The sequence below is a fragment of the Lytechinus pictus genome, chromosome 11 (assembly GCF_037042905.1).
Source record: "Lytechinus pictus isolate F3 Inbred chromosome 11, Lp3.0, whole genome shotgun sequence".
NCBI lineage: Eukaryota > Metazoa > Echinodermata > Echinoidea > Temnopleuroida > Toxopneustidae > Lytechinus > Lytechinus pictus.
Genome location: NC_087255.1, coordinates 6772227 through 6795488, shown reverse-complemented (window position 1 = coordinate 6795488; position 23262 = coordinate 6772227). Strand labels below are relative to the sequence as shown.

The 23262-nt window shown below is 34.8% G+C and overlaps 2 protein-coding genes across 3 annotated transcripts in view; both read right to left on the bottom strand.

The window, feature by feature from the left end:
• On the bottom strand, positions 1-18807 carry LOC129271343 (probable G-protein coupled receptor 21). Its single transcript, XM_064106569.1, has 3 exons — positions 18736-18807; positions 17754-17987; positions 1-801 (listed from the first exon to the last, which is right to left on the bottom strand). The coding sequence occupies exons 1-3, from the start codon at positions 18805-18807 to the stop codon at positions 1-3; spliced, it is 1107 nt and encodes a 368-aa protein (XP_063962639.1).
• The window catches only part of LOC129271429 (uncharacterized), a 17658-nt gene continuing 10932 nt past the window's right edge, over positions 16537-23262 (bottom strand). For both annotated transcript variants that reach the window (XM_064106524.1, XM_064106523.1), the window contains exons 5-7: positions 19737-19937; positions 18736-18908; positions 16537-18000 (exon numbers count right to left, since the gene is read on the bottom strand). In XM_064106524.1, the coding sequence (XP_063962594.1) occupies positions 19749-19937 (189 nt within the window). In that variant the 3' untranslated portion in view covers positions 16537-18000; positions 18736-18908; positions 19737-19748. The remainder of the gene's footprint in view (positions 18001-18735; positions 18909-19736; positions 19938-23262) is intronic.

Here is a 23262-nt window from a genome sequence, read left to right as displayed (position 1 = left end):
CTAGCTAGCAGCAATTGATGACATGGTAACGTTCCCATTCTGATTATCTTCGCTTTTAATACCAAGGGTCTTTTTCACAGCGGCACGGAACTTGTTACTGAGGAGAGCAAAGATGAGTGGATTCCAATAGCTGTTACTGAGGAGGAGCAGACTAGTGAAGAACCTGACGTCGGGTGACGAAATCGTGGTCGATGGATCCATCTGCGCAGCGGAGACGATCGCCCACGGGATCACCGCAACGCAGTAGGCCGACGTCGCAATTACGATTGCGGTTAGTCCGCGCAGTTTAGGACGTTGCACGGGTGCGTCACCCGCAGCGGATCCATTCGCAACCGCTTCGTCGGTGACGCGGTATGTCTGATGTACCGCAACGGCAACCACCCGCGTGTTGGTGTACATTGCTATAGCTAAACTCCCAAAGAAAGTTGTTATTGAAACCAAGACGCTCGGTCTGAACCGTAAACTCGAATTCGAGGTGAAATTAGAGATGCAGAGCGTCGTTCTAGAGCTTGGGAAAACACTAAAAGCCCCCACCAACGTCCCGAAAATGGCGATGGCTAAGATTGTTATCCGAGCCCGGCGGACGGTCATTATTGTGTGGTAGTGAAGCGGTCGTGTGATGGCAAGGAAGCGGTCAAGACAGGCAAAGGCGACGAAAAGGGATGATATATTAACAAAAGAACTGCAGAAACAACGACGTATGGCGCACACTTCGTTCAGCTGCAGGTGACGTAATATGGACACGACGATGGTGAGTGATGTACAGAACACGCCTGTCAGCAAATCTGTTAGCGCAAGGAACTGTAGAAAAAAAATAAACAATATAATTGTTTAAGCCTTGATTTTTGTTTTCTTATTTCATTCTTATAACAATTAATATCTGTAAAAAGAATTATATGTGCTCAAAATTTATCAAATGATTAAAGAAACTAAAATATAAATTCACCACCTTTGCACGTTAAGAACCCTCTGCACTATTCGTATACGAGTAGGGGGAAACCCCGGTGTAGTGGTCCACATGCGCTCCCACCAATCAGTTATATCGGGAGGAGAGACCTGCGGGTCATAGTGATTCAGTTCGCTTTTCGCCTCCCCGGCACAGGTGACTCCAAACAATTTGTTTAAGGATGTTTTATTGTATTCTCTCAAATCAAAATACACATTCACATTCCATAAGCAAGTTGTACAAACTATTTGAAACATGATTATAAATTATACAATAAATCCATAACAAGTATAATTATACAAATTATACATCAAACTTCAAAGATACTGGAAATTAATACTAATGCGTTTCAGCAATTACAAAATGAAATATTAACAAGATGTATGAAATGATAAGAGAGAAAAAAAGAAAGATAAAAAGTGATGTTCTACCTCCCAACCCCCCCCCCCCCCCCCGTCCCCAGGTTAGGAGCACCCTCCCCTTTAAGCCCATACTCTACATGGAAGGGACTCCAATTCTCCGTATTGTTTTTTGTTTTTTTCTGTGTTTTTGTTAATTTTGTTTTGTTTTGTGGTTTTGTCTCTCGTTGTATATATATATATATACCTTTGCTTCACTCTCCCAATATATTCTTTTAATTAAGATTTTCCCATTTCCTTAAATGTAGAGACATCTTATACCTCTACCTAGCGCTAGCCTTCTTTCTTCCCATTCTTCTTTAAATTTCCTTTTAATTTCATCAATGCTTATAAGTGCACCCTTTTCCACCCCTTCGAAGATTAAAAATTTAACAAAGATTACAAAATGATTGACTAAACGTTTCTTTCCTTCGTCCTTTAATTCTACACCTACAAGAATTTCCTCCCAGCTTAAATTACCCGTAGAAATAAAACCAAACATCTCCTTACAATTATCCCAAACCAAACAAGCATATTCTCATTCCAAAAATAGATGGCGATAAGTTTCTCCTCTTTTTTACAATAGCAACAAAGATTATTTTGTGAGATTTTCAAACGGAACAAGTGATGATTTGTATAAGCAATGCCGTGCAACATTTTAAACTGAAACTCTCTTAATCTACTGTTCAGAGTACATTGTCTTGGTCTCATAAAAATGTGTTCAATCTTTTCATAAGAAAAACTACATTTGTTTTTTAACCTTTCGAAAACATCAGGTATTGCGGAGTTACATTTCATAAAATTTGCATAAATGTATTTAGATACTAACTCCTCTATTGACAAAATTCTTTTTCCAGATATTATTATTAGTATTTGTTTGGCGTCACCTGTGCCTGGGAGGCGAAAAGCGAACTGAATCACTATGACCCGCAGGTCTCTCCTCCCGATATAACTGATTGGCGGGAGTGCAGGTGGACCACTACTACACCGGGGTTTCCCCCTACTCTTATACGAATAGTGCAGTGGGTTCTTAACGTGCAAAGGTGGTGACTCTTCTCTACACGGGGCCTCCATTTAACGTCCTATCCGAGGGACGGAGTGTTTTCCATTGTAACATAGCCTGCATCTATGAAACATGGGAGAGACCTTTACACATATTTATTCCAATATAAATGATATTTCTTCCCTAAGAAAAGCCTCTTTGCTATTTATTTTCATATTTCGTTTCCAGCTGACTGGAATAGTTTTATAAATTGACTCTATCAAATGAAAATCATTTATGTTTAAACCCTGTCTTTGAAAATACGAAAATGACCTTAAGTTTCCATCATAATCCATAATATGTTTCAATCTGTAAATATTTTTTTAATATGTTTTTTGGTTAAATATGCATTTCCCTTCAATTCGTACAAATTTATTATTAAAAGATATCTCATTTCCTTTAAATGTTTCAGATTTTAATCAAAAATCCCTCGTCTCTATCCATACTTCTAACAAATCTATATAAAATTGCGGCAATGCTATCTCCAACAATCCAAGCAAGTAATCGCATGAAAATATAAAAAAAATTGTGGCATAATTGAAATATTGTTTCCATTTCATTGCATTATTTTATTTTAGTCTTTTAATCCACATAACTCTCCGCTGTGCCTTTATTAACCATTGAAAATTCATCATTTTCAAGCCGCCTTGATGGTAATCTAAATACATCGTACTTTTGTTAATCTTATTTCTGCCACCCCACAAAAAAGTAAAAGCCAACTGATCAAGTTCAACATAAACCCATCCTGGGATTGGTGTGAGAGATGCCACATATATGAATTTTGAAAAGATAAACTGCTTTAATAATTGTATTTTGCCCATCAAAGTTAAATCTCTTTGCTTCCACCAATTTAACAACTTCGTTATTTTACTTAATATTTCTTTATAATTCAATCTTTCTTTTACTTCTTCATCTAAAGAAAAAAATACACCGAGAATCTTTACAAAATCAACCTTTTGGCCAAAAGATAAATCATTTGATTTTCCTTGAGAGGAACCTAATAATAAAACTTTCGTCTTTTCGCTATTAACTTCAAGTCCTGACACTTTTCTGAATTTTTCTAAAATTTGTAATACTTTTTTAACTGAATCTAGATCTCGGACAAAAAGAGACATATCATCTGCATACATAACCTGTTTTACTTCTTCCTTTCCAAAGGAAATTCCTTTAACATCATTATTATATCTTATATTATGCGCTAATACTTCTATGCATAAAATGAAAAGATATGGTGAAAGCGGATCTCCCTGCCTTACCCCTCTTTCCACATGAAAATAGCTTGTAGAATCTCCTCCATTAAAAATACAACGTTGGCTATTTGTATATAATATTTTGACCCATTTGCGAAATTGCTGGCCAAAACCGAATGAACCTTATATTTGATATAAAAATTTGTGGGATATCGAATCAAAGGCTTTTTCTAAATCAATTGCCATCATATACCCAGGAATATTATTATATAACGTATGAAAAAGCATATCATCAATTAATCTGATAGCTTCTCCTATATTCCTGTTTTTAATAAATCCTATTTGATCTGCTAATACAATGCTCTCCAAAACCTCTTTAATTCGTTTTGCTAAAACTTTGGATATAATCTAATAATCTGTATTCAATAACGAAATGGGTCTATAATTCTTTACGTAATGTGGGTCTTTCCCTTCTTTAGCTAAAGCTAATAAAATAATAATTGCTTGTTTTTGTGATGCAGAAAGTTCTCCTAGAGCAAAGGCTTCATTGAATGCCCCTATTAATACATCCTTTATTTCAGCCCAAAATGTAGAATAAAATTCAACTGTTAACCCATTATTTCCAGGGGATTTATTTTGCTTCATTTCTTTCAGTACCGAAATACACTCCTCTTGTAATATATCCTCTTCACAGCTTTCAGAGTCTTCAGATATTAACGTTGGTACATTTTTAAAGAAATCCCTAAAATCTTCCGTGTATTCCCTAGCATAAAGGTGGGTATAAAATGATTTAATTTCATTTAAAAATTCATTCTCATATTCAGTAATTTCTCCGTTAACCTTAACTAATTTTGTTATAGTACTTTTCTTCTTGTTAGATTGTAATAGTTGACTAAAATACCTTTATCCCTTTCTCCACTTTCGTACCATGTCGCACGAGACCGAATTTTAATACCTTCATTAATGTAATCGTAACTGTCTGTAAGTTCTTTCCTTTTCTTTTCTATCTCTTTAATTAATTTTTCATCTACTGAATTTACGCAACTACCTTCTAAACATTCCAATTCCTTTTCGAGAGATACTTTTTTTATCTTTTTTCCTTAGCCAGATTTTTCGAAAAAGTTCTTGTGAAAGACATTATTTTCATTTTCAAATAACCCACTACAACTCTTCTATCTTTTACTTCTGTTTTTATTTTCTCCTTTAATGTAAGTATATCTATTTTCATCTTTTTTACATATTCTACATTACCACAAAGGCTATTATTAAATTTCCAATAAGAACCATTCTTTTTACGCATTACAAATAATAATATTAATCGATTGATTACGAAATAAAAGTCAATGTATTGCTAATGTATAGGTACACTATTACGTTCTGTTTAAATGGTTTGATATCTCAAAGCGGAACATGAAGGAATGTGAAAACTTTTTTTTCAATTTCCCTTTTCACCTCTTTACCACGTTTATACACTTAAAAAAAATTACGCACGTTGTTTAAACCTGTCACTCTATTGTATAAACTTTAAAAACAACTGTTAAAACTTTAAACAGGTTGTTTAAAAAGTTTTAACATCTTGTTAGAGTGACAGGTAATAACGTGCAATTTTTTTTAGTGTGTATAAAATGCATTTTGCGGGATTATCATTTGGAAAGTTACTTTAAAGCTGACTTTCTGAAGGCTTTCGAAATGCTATATCATCTGAGTAAAATCGCATGATAAGATGACGTGTGCATGGTGAAAAGCTTCAATGTGTTCGTTTTCCTGGATATATTCAAATTTTGCAGTTAAAATGCACTAATTCATTTATTATTCGTTTATTACACTCTAAAAATAAGTTAACCCAATATTGGTTAAACAAACAACAGGCATGTTTGTTGGGCAAAAATGAAACCAAATATCGTGTATAATTTGGTTAAAAGTTACCCACAAAACTAGCATTTACATAGTATGGGGCAAACTCTTATCCAACAAACATGAATATTCCCTTTTTACACAATATTTTGTCAATCTTTTTAGAATGCTTTAACTGGATTCGTTTTGTTATATATATATATATATATATATATACATCGCCAAAAAAAATCATTACTAATTACTTTCCACCGATCTGTAATTTATCATCAATATGAATAATAATAATAATTCCTCCAAGATAATAGAAGAAAGGGTAACGAGATTAAAAGGTGAGTCCAAATAATTGCGTGATTTTTTATATCGAAATAAAAATAAACTAAATTAAGTCAAATGAAAATAATAGGCTGTAGATTTTTTTTCGCGAAAAAAAATAATGTCCCACCTTGAGGATGATTTGGGTTACGTCATCAAAGCAGTTCGGTACTCGATGAAGCACGACAAGATTAAGACCGTTACTTAAAACAGCGAGAAGAGCAGTGATGCCATAGATAATACTCTGTCCTAAAACACTCACTAAAGGCTTCGGTCCTCCTGCCGAGGTTTCATTTACGGGAACAATCAATATCGACGTCGCCGTCGTCAACGGACTCGTCGATGTATCCATGATATTGTACTGATCCGACGTCGGCTTTCCGCGTTGGAGATTCGAGTTCTGATGACGGTAGGTACTCCTCTAGATTTGCTCGCCAAGGTTCACGTACAATTAAGCAGTTAGTAAGAGTGAAACTTGGAGATAAATAAAGGAATATCAGCAACGGTGCAAATAAAGGATGATAAATGCTTGGAAACCCGTCGTGATCAATTTTACGTCACTCTCTTCAACTTTAATGTTTACTTGCCGTATATATCATCAATCGCTCTTTCAACCCTTCTTGCAATAAAATGAAATCGTCAGTCATCACAAATTACAGTATTTACGAATGCGAACGTAAGATTTAATTTCCATTGGGCAGAAATGAACATAAATTGTATGTATAGCCAAGGGCATTAAGATGTAGAGAAAAGCAAGTAGGTACTAAAGAGCGAGAACGAACACAATTTGTGATTGATGAAAAGACCATCTTAGGACGCACCATTTATTGATTCAAAGGCGAGACCGCGACAATTTTAAAGAATTCATCTCACACTATTGGTAAAAAAAATAATAATAAAGCGCGGGCTAAAAGCTAAATGCTGTGAAACTGGATTTAATTTCCTGTGGAGGCAGTGGAAAGGATCTATAAAAAATGTGATTGCTGGTGTGTATGTATGACCTTGCTTGGAGAAACTGCTTGGGTTTTTGCGCACCAAATAAGATTCACAGAAGATGAATACGAACTTATAGCGGAGTGGCGACGCAAACACGAAAGATGGCGATGGATGGCAAATATGAAACACCACTTCTGATTGGTTCCTGGTCGGTGTTCGAAGAAAATGCACAAACAAACACCATCCCTATTGTCCATTGAATGCAAAGCTTTGTATTGGAACCCTGGGCATTATTTCATAAAAGTTATCAGATGCCAGCACTGGCAAATTTTCGGCTTTGGTGATTTTCCGGTAATTCCTTGTTTTTTATTGTCTGAAAAGCACTGGCCTGTGAATTATTACTTCTGTCAGATGATAACACAATGAAAGGGCCGTACTATTGTTGTGACGGAATAAACACAGGTTCAAATCAAATTCACCGCATACGCGTAGGACGGAAAATTGTTTGCTATTATCTTATCTGCTATTATCTCTCCTTATTTATTTATATTATGTATCGAAGTCTTAGCTCATTCGATTCGTAAAAAATTCGATATACGTGAAATTAACTTTGGCGTCTTTGAAGTTAAACAAATACTTTATGCAGACGATATGACCCTTTTTGTAAAAAATCCATCATCAATAGATGACATAGAAAAAACTTTTGAAAAGTTTGCAAAAATATCAGGTTTGAGAATAAATAAAGACAAAACTTTTATTTTGCTGTTAGGCCCCCTCTCAGAAGAAATCGTTAGAATGCCTTTTGGTAAAATAGTAGAAGTCATTGAAATATTGGGTATAACTTTTTCATTGGATGTAGAGGTACAGGAAAGGATAAATTATAAAGAGTTCCTGAGCAAAATTAAATGTTTGTTGAATTGGTGGAAACAGAGAGATCTCACTTTAATGGGAAAAATACGATTGTTGAAAAAATGTGCACTCTCGAAAATAATTTTTATATCGTCACTCAAAAATTATCAACACATAATCTATGTTCGTTCTGTGGTAAATTTGAAGAGACATATGAGCACATATTCTTCACCTGTGAATACATAAAAACTTTGTGGAGAGACTGTAGTCATTTATTTGAATTACGTCAAATTGAAACTGTTATTTGGAAGGATATTCATATTGGAGTTAAGGTTTTTGATATAGGAAAGGAACAATTACTAAATCATATTATTTTTCTAATTAAATTTATGACCTTTGAGCATAGTAAAGCTAAAAGAAGACCCCGAACCCCTCAAGAGATTAGGAAAAAAAATTTGGAAAGTGGAAAAGGAGGAAACAATAGCTGAGGCACGTGGAATATTATCCGGTCACCTGAGGAAGTGGGAAAATGTTTACACTTCATGACGACGAGGCATTCCGAATCCATTTGTTTCTTTGACTAAACTTAGACATGCACTTATTTTCATGACGGCTGCCATGACACTTATGCGGACAGATGAAATGCATTTGATTTGGTGGATGTATATATGTAAGGGTGTGTGTGAGGGTGTATTGTATGTGTGTGTGTGGGGGGGGGTGTTTGTGCGTGAATCTGTGTTGAATGCGGTGGGGGTGGGATGTGAGTGTGTCCGAGGATTACGAATGTCAAATCTTCTCTCATAAATCTTATTAGTGTATTTTAATAATTTACAGGATTCAATAAAAAAAATTGGAGTGTGATACAACCATCAAGAAATGGTGAATAATTTGTTTGATTTTAGGTTGCACTGTTTTTCAATTAGACATATATATATACAAATGTAAGAGAAAAGAATTTAAAAAAATGTATATCAGATATTTTGAGAACAAATTGAATTGATATAGAATTTATTCATGACATTGTTTTACTTCATTGTCGTTAAGAATTGTCAAATGTATGGATGTGTTGATCACAATAATTGTACGTTCAAACCAAGCTTTGTAATTATTTGTTTTGTAGTGATCTTTATTATTCATTCAAATAAATTTCATACATACATAATCAAGAAAATATAGAACAAAATGATAATTGCAGCAGTGCAATACACAAATTAAATAGCAGTGTAATAAACATAGCAAGCAAAGGACAGGAACAATTAAAAGGATTAAAAAAAAATAATAATAATAATAAAAATAAAAATAAAAAAAATAAAAATAAAAAAAACACGAACCAATCACAGACAGGACAGAGGTCAGTTTACAGCGACAGTGATCGATCGATTCCATGCACGGGCAGACGAGGGGCACCCCTCCCTTTCCCATCCTTTTTATTTTGGTTAATGTTTATAAAACCTTTAAATATTCCCATTTCTTATAGTGTCGCGTTAACGTATTACGCTCTAATGCAATTTTCTTTTCTTCTTCTTTGCTAATAAGTAACTTTTCCTTTATCTCTTCAGGAGTTGGTGGTTTACCCTTCCCTCTCCCTTGATATATTAAATATTTGATTAGCAAAATGATATGATTAAGTAATTGTATGTTTTCGGTTGTTTCCTCGAGACCAATATGGATTTCCATCCAGCTTAGTTTTTTTAGAATTGGAAGGCCAAACAAATTACTACTCCGTACCCACAAATCTCCTACTTTTTCACATTAAAAAAATAAATGCTTATATGTTTCTTCGTATTTTCTACAGAAGGAACATTTATCACTTGCTATAAAATGAAACCTGTATAAGTGATGATTCAGAAAGATGATATTGTATAGCATTTTAAATTGAAATTCTCTCAATTTGTTATCCAACGTACTAAATCTAGGACGATAAAATGTTTTCTCAATTTCTTTATTTGACAGATTATATAATAATGCTAAGTTATGAAAACTAACTGGTTGTTCAGCAATTTGTTTTATACACCCTCTATATAGATTTTTGGAAGTAACCGAGTCGAATTGAATTTTTTTCTCATAAAAGACAAATTCAATATTCAAGCCGTCCACTGAAGTATTCCTTCTTAATCTGTCTTTCCATTCTCTGGGGGTATGTGCAAATATTTCTTGAATAACTGATACTTCCTCCTCGTCCAATCCCATACATCTGAAATAATTATCCGGCTTAAGTGCCCCCTTAACATCTGTAATGTGATGAAATTTAAAAATATTTTTGAGGAATAGATTTTCATGAAAAAACGTTTTTCCTTTCTTCAAAATACACTTATTATTAAAGAAAATTTCATTTCTTTTACTATTTGTATCTTTTTTAATAAAAATATTCATATCAGACCAAATACATAACATTTCTCGGTAATATTTTGGTAATTTAACATCGACCATATCAGGGGAAAAATTGCAGTAAAATATTAAAAGACCACCAAATGTTCTCAGGAGAAATTTAAAATATCTTTTCCACTTTGCTCTCTGGTCACCAGTAACTAATCTTTTAATCCACATCACTCTTTGTACCATTATAAATAGTTTGAAATTGAGCATTTTTAGCCAACCTTGTCGGTAATCCAGATATAAAGTATTTATTTTTATTTTGTCTTTCCCCCGCCATAAAAAGTCAAAACATGTATCATCAATTTCTTTGAAAACCCAGTCTGGAACTGAAGATAGGGAGCTCACATAAGTCAATTTGGAAAACGCATACGTTTTAAGCAAATGAATTTTTCCTATCAAAGTGAGATCTCGTTGTTTCCACCAATTTAATAACTTTTTGATTTTGCTCAAAATTTCTTTGAAATTCATTTCTTCAGCGACATCAGGATTGAGTGAAAAGTAAATACCCAGTATTTTCACAATTATGGTGTAATTTGATTTGATATCGTTTTTTAATTTATGATCATTAAAATGTAATGTTTTACTATGTTCCATTTTGTTTGATGAGAGAAGAGAATAAAAGATTATTTAAAAAAAATATAGCAAATCAATATTTCAAAGATGACATAACTTACATGTATACGAACAAAATATTGCAAAGAATAGGCTTTAAAGCAGGAATTTATTTTGATGATTTAGGTTTTGGTATTTCTCTGACTTATTTCCTCTTAACCAATCAGAAACGGCACAATTTACAACAGATAGCTTCTTAAAACGATTACCTAGTTAAAAGGGGGTATGAAAAACGAGATGGAGTTGGTGATGATAATAAACATAAAAAACAGCTTTTTGTGTAATCAAAATCTTTATTTAGAATTATGAAGGTCGAAATGAAGATTATACTACAGAATTCTAGATGTATATTTGGATCACTGTATAAAGGCCCATTGAGCATTAACACTACCATGTGACGCATTGCTAATATAGGCTTAAATCCGTGACGTCATACTATTCAGGGGGGTGGAACAATAGATGACACCCTGAACTTATACTCTAAAATCACTGAGTAAAATTTTACCCAATATTGGCTAAAAAGGGAACATGCAAGTTTGCTGGGTATTTTTGTTACCCCATATTGGGCTATTTCAACGCAACATTGCGTAACTCTTGACCCAACCAACATGCATGTTCCCATTTTACCCAATATTGGGTAAACCTTTTTTAGAGTGTAGGTGTGACGGAAGGATTTACGCCAGCGGCTAATATATACATAACAATCTAAGCCCCTATTTTATATCACCTCACAAATACGCATATGAAGGTGTTGAAACAATAAAAAATAATTCATGAGCACGGGCAATATTAATTTTACGTGATCAATCCGTGCTCGCAAGTGGGTGGATGAATTATTGCCATTTTTTAGGTCTGAATATAAAACATTTCCAGTCCGTACTTACGGTCGCATTAGTGGATTGGTGAGATATGTCTGCTCTTCATGAATTCCTAAAAACAGTCTTTGAAATGTCCCCTTTTCTGGTCTGAATATAAACAAATTTCAGCACGCGCTTCGCGCTCACATCATTTTGTTAGTGAAATACGTAGGGGAAGGCGGGGTAAGTTGTGACACTTTTCATTTTGCATGTTAGAATTGATATGACTAATAATATTGTAGAAATAAATACCTTGCATTTAAATTTGATTCATGGGAAATATTTTTCACCTATATATAACTTTCTACCCCCACACTAAAAGTCATCGTGACCTTTGAAAAAAACGATGTCAAATGGCTCAACTTGCCCCATCTTTGGGGTAAGTTGTGCCACCTTCTGGGTTAAGTTGAGCCACAAAAAACTATGTACAAAATGTATGTGGGAAGAACCAGCATGTTAAATTTTTATTTAAAGTCTTTTCACTTGCTAATTCTCTATAAATACTAACATCCTCTAAAAGTAAAAGAACTGTCATGTGAATTTGCGCCTTTCTACCTGCATATCAATGACTTTTTTCAGTTTTTTTTTTATTATTATACACTACCATAAGAATTACCATGGATCAACTTGCCCTATGTTGGCTGGCACAAAATACCCCAGTCCGAACTTCATGCGATATTTTCACATCCACACATTTCTTATGCATCCATCATTTAAAAGACTATGACAAGAATGAGAATCCATACCTGGACTAACAATATTGGTCTTATCTCTTTATTATATTTAAATGCGTGTGTGGGTAGAAAGCACTGATCTATTTCATACCCTTTTTACATTTTTGGCTGAAATTTGTTTTTTTCACTCTAAAAATGTACTTTTTGTTTCAAAGTTGAAAACAATGTGGTGGGGTTAAGGGTTATGTAATGGGTCATCAATACATGACACCACCATAATATCTGACTCATTCATTATTGGCCTGGGGGTGGTGGCTCAACTTGCCCCTATGCTCAACTTACCCCCGCCTTCCCCTATGGTTTTTATAAATTACTACAAATATGCCTTAGAATGCCCCTCTTCGGGTCTGCATATCAAAAAATTTCAGCTCACGCTTCGTACTCCCAATATTTGATTCGTGAGATACGTATCTTGTTTCTTGATTACAATGACTACCAAAGTGCGTCATCCGTTTAGGTGTAATTCTAAAAAAACCAGCACGTGCTTGGTGTTCGCATTAGATGACTATGGTAAGATATGTATGCTTCTCATGAAATCCTAAAATATAATCCTTAAAATGTCCATTTTGGGGTCAATATATACAAAAATTTCAGCTCGCGCTTCGCGCCCGCATTGTTTATTTATTGAGACAAGTATTACACGATTTAAAAAATGTGCTTATAATGTCCCCTTTTAGGTCTGAATATCGAAATTCTTTAGCTTGCGCTCCGCACTCGCGTTATTTGATCAGGCTCATACATATCCTTATAATGGCGCAGTCCTTAAATTGTTTCTACTGGCTATTGAGCGCGCTTTGCGCGCCCAATAAGTGACTCAAAATTTTGCTGGTGCCCCCCTCCAAATGCTGTGACCCATGGTACGCCACTGCCCTCAGTCTTTACCTTAGCTGCAATTATATAGTTGCTGAAAGGTATAGTACACAATCAGGGAACGATTGATGAATCGTATGTATCGTTTGCTAAGAAAGCATAGATGAAGCCAATTCTAGCTATCTATTTACCCTTTAAATCAAACGGATTGGGTACAGCCTCTTAAATAAAGTTTAGTTTCAATTCCAATAAAAGTTGAAGAACCTGGGCTCTGTAACTCAAAGATTAGCGATCAGTCGCTAAATGAACTGACCAATCAATATCAATGTTACACGTGCATTGGTTTTAAAATACTGACCAGGGACCAATCAGTGCGGTTCTTTCATATTAGCGATTCATCGCAAACCTTTGTGTTACGGAGCCAATGTTGTACCCGCGTGACTAATGCGCAGTAGTGTGTACAACGTTTATGTTTGTGTGTACGGCGGGTGAAGAAGTGTATGGGTGTGGGTGGGTGTACGATGTAAGAGAAGGTTATTGGACGGTGTGTTTGTGTGATTGAAGAGAGGCAAATTGTCATTAGGTCTGGTCCACACCCACTTTGTCTAATTCTGTCCTTGTCTAATTGTATTTCATCTACAAATGGCCAATATACACATTTGTCTAGTTTTCTACTCAGGTTTTACACATGTCATCTTATTGGTCTACGCGTTGTGTGAGGGTGTGTGTAGCCTTTGGTGTAGCCGCATGCATGTCGGCATGAGAGGGTGGGTGTGTGAGAGTTCGTGTTAGAGAGGGAGGAATAGCGGGCGGGATTAATTCGTATTTGAGAATGTGTAGGACGGGATAGGTGGGTGTGTGTTTTGTGTCGGTATGTGTGCGTGTGTACGGGATTGTGGGTGTGTGGGTATTTGTGTGTGTGTGAGAGAGAGAGAGAGAGATGTACGGGGATGAATGCCAACATTCAGCTGAAGAAATCCAATTTAAAAGGCATTTACATGGATCAATGCTTATCGTAATTTTCACGCAATATGCTTACAGAGGTGTTTTCCTGCCAGATGTCATCAAATTACTTGAAACTGAATTAATGTAAAATCACGTTCCAACCGAAGGAAACATGGTATCGCACTTATTGTCACAAATAAACGGAAGCATCGAATGGATTTTCTTAACCATCTACTGGCCATGATGAAATGAAAAACACAGGGCATCTTTCCAAACTACATAAACAAAAATATATATATATATTTTGTATATAGTTGTATATATAGTTTGTTTATAATTAGTATTGAAACTAAGTTTAGGGGCTTGCCTTTTCTACAAGCTTTTGGCTTTCTTGGCAAGTTCATTTCTTTTTTTTTTTCATGTATAAAATTATTGCAACAAATTGTAGTTTTGTTTAATTTATATTCAACATTTGTTACGAAATTTCATTGATTTGTCTGTATTATCGATTACATTGAATATGTATTGTTACTTTGATTATATCTTGAAAAAAAATTGTTGAACAGAAATAAATAAATCTAAATCTAAATCTAAAAAAAATATATATTCCATTTTCCCCAGGTATAAATTTTCTGTTGAAACTTCATTCCCTTTGTTCTCGCTTTGCATCATGAAACATTATCCCGTTTTGTAAGACTTCAGTTCTTAAAACATTCTGAACACTATTCTAAGGATCCACTCATATACTATTAGAAAAGTGTTCATATCATGTTTCATGAATGGATCCCATTTATGTCTGAACTTGAATTAAGCTCTCTCTCTCTTTTCGTACAGACACTTTGGACTCTCATATCGTGGATTAAGTTACTGTGTATCGGTAAGGAGTCACCTTGGCTATCTTCTTCGGTGAGATTTTCCTATATTCACTATGTTGGTACTGTGTAAACCCACTATGATAGATGGCATTCACAGAGTTTTAAGTGTTTTTAATTAAAGTATTGGCTATGCGAACGCAGTTTCGTTATAAATCATCCTTATCACACAATCTATGCCCTTTGCATCTTATAAAACTGCACTGTATGAAATAATTTCGCTGTGTGGCAACTCTGTATCATTAGGGCCTACAATGTGATACACTCATCACGACGTGCCCGCACTGTGTTGCAGTGTGGTCAAAACGTGTTCACACAGATGACTATGTCATGTATGTGTTGACTACGTTAACACACTGTTTTGTCGATCAACGTTTCAAAGTTTGTATTTGCATCATTAGATGTCATAAAACTACAAATTGTCTGTCATTGCCTCCAAGGTCCCCAAGGTATAAGAGAAAAGTATACATCAGCAATAACGACGTTGTATATATTTTGTCGATATGTACTTGATCTTGCCCGTGTTTCATATCGAATGGAGGAGTTCTATTTTGATAGGCTTATCACTCTTAATAGACGAATAATGTGATACGTAACCATAGTGACAATGTTTTAGTTTGCCATGCCATGTTATTTTAGAATGACGAAAATAATGACGAAAGTTATAATCTACACACACATACAAAACTGTGATGATATTTATTTCGCACATGACATTTAAATAATCACAACATAAGTGGACAAGAGAAAACGTAGCATTCGACTGATAAGCCTATTAAAAGAGAACTTCGTTCGATATGAAACAAGGGAAAGATCAAGGACAACTCGACAAAATGCAATGTCATTATTGGTGGTGTGTACTTTCCTCTCATACCTTGGGGACCTTTGAGGCGATGACAGCCATTTTATAGTTTAATCATGACATCTAAAGATGTAAATCACATGCAAGACATAATCATCTATATGAACATGTTTTTACCACAATGTGGGGACGTCGTGATGAGTGTATCACATTGTAGGCCCTAATGATACAGAGTTGCCACACAGCGAAATTATTTCATATAGTACATTTTTATAAGATGCAAATGGTATCAATTGAGTGATAAGGACGATTCATACTTGAACTGTGTTCGCATAGCCAATATTACATTAAAGATAATATATTTAAAAAAAAACACGTAAAACTATGTGAATGTCATCGATCATAGTGTGTTTGCACAGTAAACCATTCAGAATATATATCACAGGAACGTTTGAATTTATCGAAACCCATTTCTTATTAAAATTTAGATCGGGTATATAGTTATAAAATATTAAACTGATGTGATTTGTGTTTTTGCGATATGAAGTATAATTGCAGATTATTTAGTAAATACAATATACACTCGTGTTTTTCATAGAATTGTTAATGTGCAGTCAACGTTAATTTATTTCTGCTGTTATAATTTTATTCAGCTTTCGTACTCTCTTTCCATCTGTTTTCTCCTTTGCCACCTCATCCGCTCCGATAGTTTTAGAACATGTACAACCCCTCCCCCTGAACGCGATATACTGTGCAACTCAATAACAGTATCTTGGCAGAGTGGGTGTTTCCGTTGAATCTCGCGTAATACCAGATTCTGCGCACCATGCGTGGACGAACCAATACTCTGGACATAAGAACCGAGGTAATAAAACTAGTCCTAAAAATACGAATGTGCTTTATGAGGAATCCTAAGTACACATAAGAACTATGAAGATGTATATTTTACACTTGACAATTAAATAATCACAACAAAAGTGGAGAAGAGAAAACGTAGCTTTTGGTTTATATAATCTTTTAATCAAAGATCCAAAGGGTCAGAAAGAAACGTATGCCATAAGAAGAAAATAATTTAATAGTGAACATGATCGAAACACTTTCTTTCATCCGTTCCCACAGATTAAAGTTTTGCTGTGGATACTTCATTAGCTCTGTTTTCGCCATGTACTAGGAAACCACATCTTCTAGGCATATCATTTCAGCCTACCATAGATTACCACAAGTTAATGTTTATTGTGTTACAAAATAGCGATTCATAATGAATTTTATTATTATCTTTTTATTGATATCATTATAAAACAAATAAGATACAGTATACAAGAAACAAGAGTTGATAAATTTCGGTAATGCGAATTTCATTGCGCGATCCATTTTTTTTATAGGAAAATAGTGAAATTTGTAGCAACTGTCTTTGACTAATTATTCATCAACTTCGAAATTCCATTGATTTTAAATGTAGCGTTCGTTCAAGGTATTGTTATCATTTATCTAAACTTAAAGTTCATCTCACCAGAATTGTACAGGTGTAAATATGGCATATGAGTAACATGAGAATATGTTATCCTAAAGACCTTCTCTTATACCAACAATCAGAAAGTCAGATTTAAAAAAAATTATATACCCCAGTCAGGGGATGCAAAACCTTTTTGAAACTTTGGGTGGAGGGTGAATATCAATAAGATCACGATCATGCCCATTGTAACGGTTTTTATTTTTTAATGGTTATTGAAGAAGTGGGAAGGGCTAAGTGACGAATAGCGAAGCCCTATATCCCAGCTCACCCCCCCCCCCCCAGGGTTCCACAGGCCCTGTTAATTATGAATGTCACCAATGGATATTACAGCTATAGGTTTGCATCATTTAAGCATTCTGTTTATAATGATGCATTATTTTAACACTTGCACAAGGTGAGGGCCCCACTGGCATCCCTGATTTATAAAACTAAAATTAACATGCATTCAATTTCTCTTGCCACTGAATAAGAATTCAAACACTGAAAATTAATAATATCTAGATTTTCCAAACCTTATTGCAAGTTTCAAGACCTTGGATTTGATAAATTTGAGAAACTGAAATAATGCATGACTCTTACAGGAAGAATAGTTATGTCTATTTCTTGGGACTTTTCCCTGATATAGCATTTTTAATTACTTTGGTTGATAATTATTAAGTAAGTATTTGTAGACGCACATTATTTCTTTGCAGCCGGGCCTACGTTTTCTTCCAACCAGTCACGTGCTTCATGTGTCATTAATCGCGTAGGGTTCTTGACGTGTTGAATGATGTTTTTCCCGATGTAGACTACTTTGCCATTTCGCATGAATATCACACGATCTGGGTGCGCCTGGAACATTCTGGAGAAGAGGTTGTCCATCTGATCAGCGACGATGCGGAACCTCGAAACATCAGTGACGTCATCGGTCATACAATCATGTGTTTCTTCATCTATCTGTAGGAGATTTCTGATTAAAGAAGGAATGTTGCAATTTAATTACTGTCATATATTTCTCATATTCATTGGCATGCATTCGTTTTAATGCTGCGCAAATTAACAGACAAAATCCACTTTCGAAATGTTATGTATTTATCACGAACTAATTGCATAAAGTGTCTCAGTTGGTTCCTTATGTCGGCATCAGAATGATTATGATTTTATAAATATATCACATCAGTTTAATATTTTATAATTAAAACCCAATCTTAATTTTAATAAGAGATGGGTTTCGATAAATTCAAACGTTCTTGTGCTTTATACTCTGAATGCTATTTATTGTTCAACAGACGTGACTAAGACCATTTTATGCGATGACATTAAGCTCGTCTACTCGGTAATAGGAAGCTTCACTATACGAAGAACACCGGATTAAAGAACAAAGAAAATGTATTGTCAAATGACCTTCATGACAAAGACCAACCAACAAGTCTTTGTCGGAATTTTTTTAATCAAAACAGCTGTTTCCTTCTGGAGACCTGGACCCGCAATTTTTCGTCAGCTCCGAAACTTAGGACGAAACTGCTGTTCCAGCTCACCAATTTCCAACAAAGACCTCCAAGCTGTTCATTGTCATTTGACGGGCATTTTCAATATCTGTACGGTGTTCTTAAATTCGTCGTGCGTAGCAGAGCGAAAACTCCATATTGACACCTCCCGATAAAGGCCTACATTATAGCAATGCAGGAAGAAAGAAAAAACTCACTTTGCTTCCATAATTCTTTCTTGAAGTGATCGATGTTGTTCCCTCGAACTTAACTTGGTTCCCTTCGTCCATCCTCCCTTCGGGTGAGCTTCGGCGAGATAGACGGCGAGGAAATCGACCCGGCCTCGGTAGTCACGAACAATACCAGCAAGCGTACCACCTACTACACAGGCCTAGTAACGTATGTAAATAATACACACAAAACAATGTTGTTTTACACGTATAATTCACATTGCCTGGACTATAAATAACATAAAGTGACATTAACATCTAGGTTTTTCCGTCAGTTAACTTACGACTTAATATCAAGCAATTATTTGTGTATGTATGTGATCTTATAAAAATTCGCATTTACTACGGGGAACTCTCGACAACGCACAAATTCCTTAGAAAATGCAAGTCAAATCACAATGGAGAGCAGAGAGGCTTTTGTCGAAAAATTGGTGAACCGGGAGAGCATCGGAATCTCTAGACTCTGGACAACGACATATTTGCAATTGTTCGTCCGGTGCAAATCTTCGGATGATCTGCTCTCCCAGTCCACCAACTTTCGACAAAAGCCTCTCAGCTCTCCATTGTCATTTTAATTGCATTTTCAAAGGAATCGATGCGTTGTAGAGAGTTTTCCCGTAGTAAAAACGAAAACTTCCTATTGGAAGACGTCCTAAATTGTGAGTAGCCTAAACTGGTTAGGAATATCAAATATTAAACAAATGCTTTCCATTCTGTACCAACCGCGAAAGGATGTCTTTGTTTGAGTCCTAAGAATGTAAACTTTATTCAACATTAAAGTCAATCCAGTACTAACAGTGAAATTTACAAATGGAAATTCTTTACGATAGTTTCAATTTTATTTTTAACCTTAAGACTTTAACGGTATACACATTTATTCGCAAGAGCAAGATGATTTCCCTTGCCATATTTGAAGCATGGAATTTCCCTCTGAAGCATATCACTTATAATTCCCTGTATGGACATGGTGATTTGACAAGATTTCTTACCCTGAGCGGGGGTCAGGAGGCTGATGAAGCCAGGATCATCATCGGTCTATCCTTGTTGATGTGAAGATCAGAAAGCGTCATGGCCTTTCCAGTCAAGGACACCAGTTGAAGATCTGGGATCGCATCACCGACCGCCATGAGGTGAGGTGGAGGTGCGTGCAGAGATCGATCTATCCCGAATTCTATCATGGTTTTCTTCATCTACAAAAAAGAGATAATTTTGAAATTACTAGCTTGTAAACGTATATTACGCTTTCTGTCTTCTTTCCATTTCCTCTCTTTTTTTGCAGGAGTTTCTGCATTTATTGTAAAGTCAAAATAAATGTACAATACATAAACATAACCGTAGTAAGACAATAAAGTACATTGTAATGTGACAACTTTATAACAGTGTCATTACAAAATTTAGACATGAATACAATTTAAGGATAAGACAAAGTAGTGGGAAACAAGTGCAGTGGCAAACTATATAAGCAAAATAAATGCTTGAGTAATAGCAGCCAAAAAATAGCAGGAGTTCCTGTGAAATGACAGGCTTGCCAGTAACTTCAGAGCTGCTTTATCATCTGTTATAGCAATCAGCACTTTCTACCATATGCCAATGTCTACATTTCGAGGAGAGTTCTGATATGCCTTCGATGTATCACGTAGCCCCAAAATATTATTCAGATTATACCTTAATAAAAAGAATGAAAACAAATTTACAACCGTTACGGTAAAAGTACCGCAAAATTTTACTCTGATATGTCAAAAAATAAAAAACAAAAGGAAAAACGATTGGCTAAAATTCGACGAACAGAATGGATTAGTCTAGGAGATAGGGGGCTTTATTCAGAATTTTTGGTGGGGAAGGTTTGAGAAGCGTATCTGGGGTAAAATTGTGCGCTGATTCCAAAAATGTCACTCTTATTGACCGTACTCACGCCATTTTGGTCATTTTGGCCAAATTTTGACCCAAAATGACAATTTTGACCACTCTTTGGAAAATGGTCCCTTAACAGTCTGCTTTTGTAACCACATGCAATTAAAAGGGTCTATCTTAAGTAAAAATGCACACATATTCCAGATAAAGTGCTTTCATTTGCTAAATCACAATAGCAGTGGTCATTTTGGCCATAATTTGGCCAAAAATGACAATTTTAATGATTTTTTTGGCCGAAATGTGTTACAAATATTGATCAGAGCTACGACTGGATGTTTTTTTTAGAAATCAACATTTATTTTCAAAATATGCGCTGGATCATAACGATCAACCTCATGTAATTTATTCCATCAGTTTTGACCTATGAGGGTCATTTTGGGTACTTTAGACATAACTGACCATTCGCGCAGTTTGCATTATTAACTGTTCAAATAGGCAGGAAATTGAGGTCTTCAGCATGTTTTTTCTTCTTCCCTTATAAAATGAGAATGCATTTAAATGTCCTTCATGTGTAGAATTTAATGCTGATTCCAAATATAACAGTCATAATAACCTTATTTAATAGCTTGTGGTCATTTTGACCACTTATGGCCCTTAAAATGACCAATGACATCAGTTCATTTTACCCCCAAATACTTCGAACGTTACCAGAATCGTTACAAGGGTGTGTTGCGACTCCTAACATTGGTGTGTTAATCCTTTAAATTGAACATCTTAAATTTATTTTGACCTCATTCAATCAGTTTTGACCTATGAGGGTCATCTGGGGGTATTTTAGACATAACTGACCATTCGCACATAGGAAGGAATTTTAGGTCTTCAGCGTGTTTTATCTTCTTCCTTTATAAAATGGGAATGCATTTAAATGTCCATCTTGTATAGAATATTATGCTGATTCTAAATATATCAGTCTTAATGACCCTATTGAACACCTTATGGTCATTTTGGCCACTTATGGCCATAAAAATGACCAATAACATCAGTTCAATTTATCCAAAATACCTCAATGTTACCAGAATCGTTACCAGGATGTGATGTGACATCTAACATTAGTGTATTAATCCTTTAAAATGAAAATTTCAAAAGTATTTTGACCTCATGTAATTTATATCATTAGTTTTGACTTTTGACCTATGAGGGCCATTTTGGGTAACTGACCATTCGTGCAATTTTGCATAATAACTGTGCAAATCGGCAGGAATTTGAGGTCTTCAGTGTGCTTTATCTTCCTTCTTTATAAAATGGGAATGATGCATAGGTCGTTCTTGTGTAGAATTTCATGCTGATTCCCAAGATGTCAGTCTTAATGACCCCATTTAACAGATTATGGTCATTTTGGCCACTTTTTGATTTGATTTGATTTTATTTCACATATTTCACAAGTACAAACAAAATTATGAAACAATATCAGAAAACTTATGAGAATACAAATCAGACAAGGCATAACAATTAATTCAAATTAAGGAAAATAGCGATTTGGAATTAAAGACAATTTAAAAGAGTGAAATATGAGGGAACCTGCATAAAAAAGCAAGGCTTGTTAAGTCTGCAGGATCCAGAAAAAAAATCGGTCTTAATGAGGAGAGGACAGGTAAGTAAATTGATTATAACAAAGTAATGCCACAAATGTGACGATTGTGTAAGGAATACAAAAAATAAATAAATAAATAAACTTTTTGGCCCCCAAATGACCAATACCATCTGTTCAATACTTCATTTTATCCAAAAATACTTTGAATGTTACTATAATCGTTACAAGGGTGTGCTGTGACACCTAACACTGGTGTATTAATCATTTAAATTGAGTGTCCCAAAAATATTTTGACAACCTTGGTCATTTTGGCCAGATTGTCCCCTGCCCAATGTGTATACTAAATTAGCCTATAGTGAACATAGTGAGGAGACAATTCAGGATTGGGTTAATATTAGCATCAATTATTGTTAAATGTGAAAAGTTTGAAAGCTTTTGGGTGAAAATCAATGCAATGATTCCATATAAATCAGTGTTATTGGTCGAACTATTGGACTTTGTGGTAATTTTGATCACTTTTCTTCAATAATTTCTAGTGACCACACATTATTTGATTTAAAATGGGCTCAAATGTTGCTTAATATTATTTTCAGCGTGAGCTACTACACCAATAATCAAGAGTATAATGAATGTGATAAAACCTTTACATCAAGTATACATAAGGTTGTTTGACCATGCACTTTGGTCATTTTCATGATTTTAGGCACATTGACCATTTTGTAATTCATGGAAACGAATTCAAGAATGATGTTAGATAGGACATATTACAAAAACTTTCTGCACCAGATTAATACAATGATTTAGAATATATCAGTCTTAATGACTACTTAGTGGTCATTTGGGTCACTTTTGGTCCCTACAATTAGCAATGACAATTACATGTATCAAAAGTATTCCAATGTTGCTCTATATTTTTGTAAGATTTGTTGTATCTATCATAATCAGTGACAAATTATTTAATTCAATATGATATTACTAATAGTACATAATCAAAATGTGACAATTTTGGCTACTTTGACCGTTTATCCAATGTGTGAATTTTGAAATAAACATGACTTAGCAGCAATTGTAGG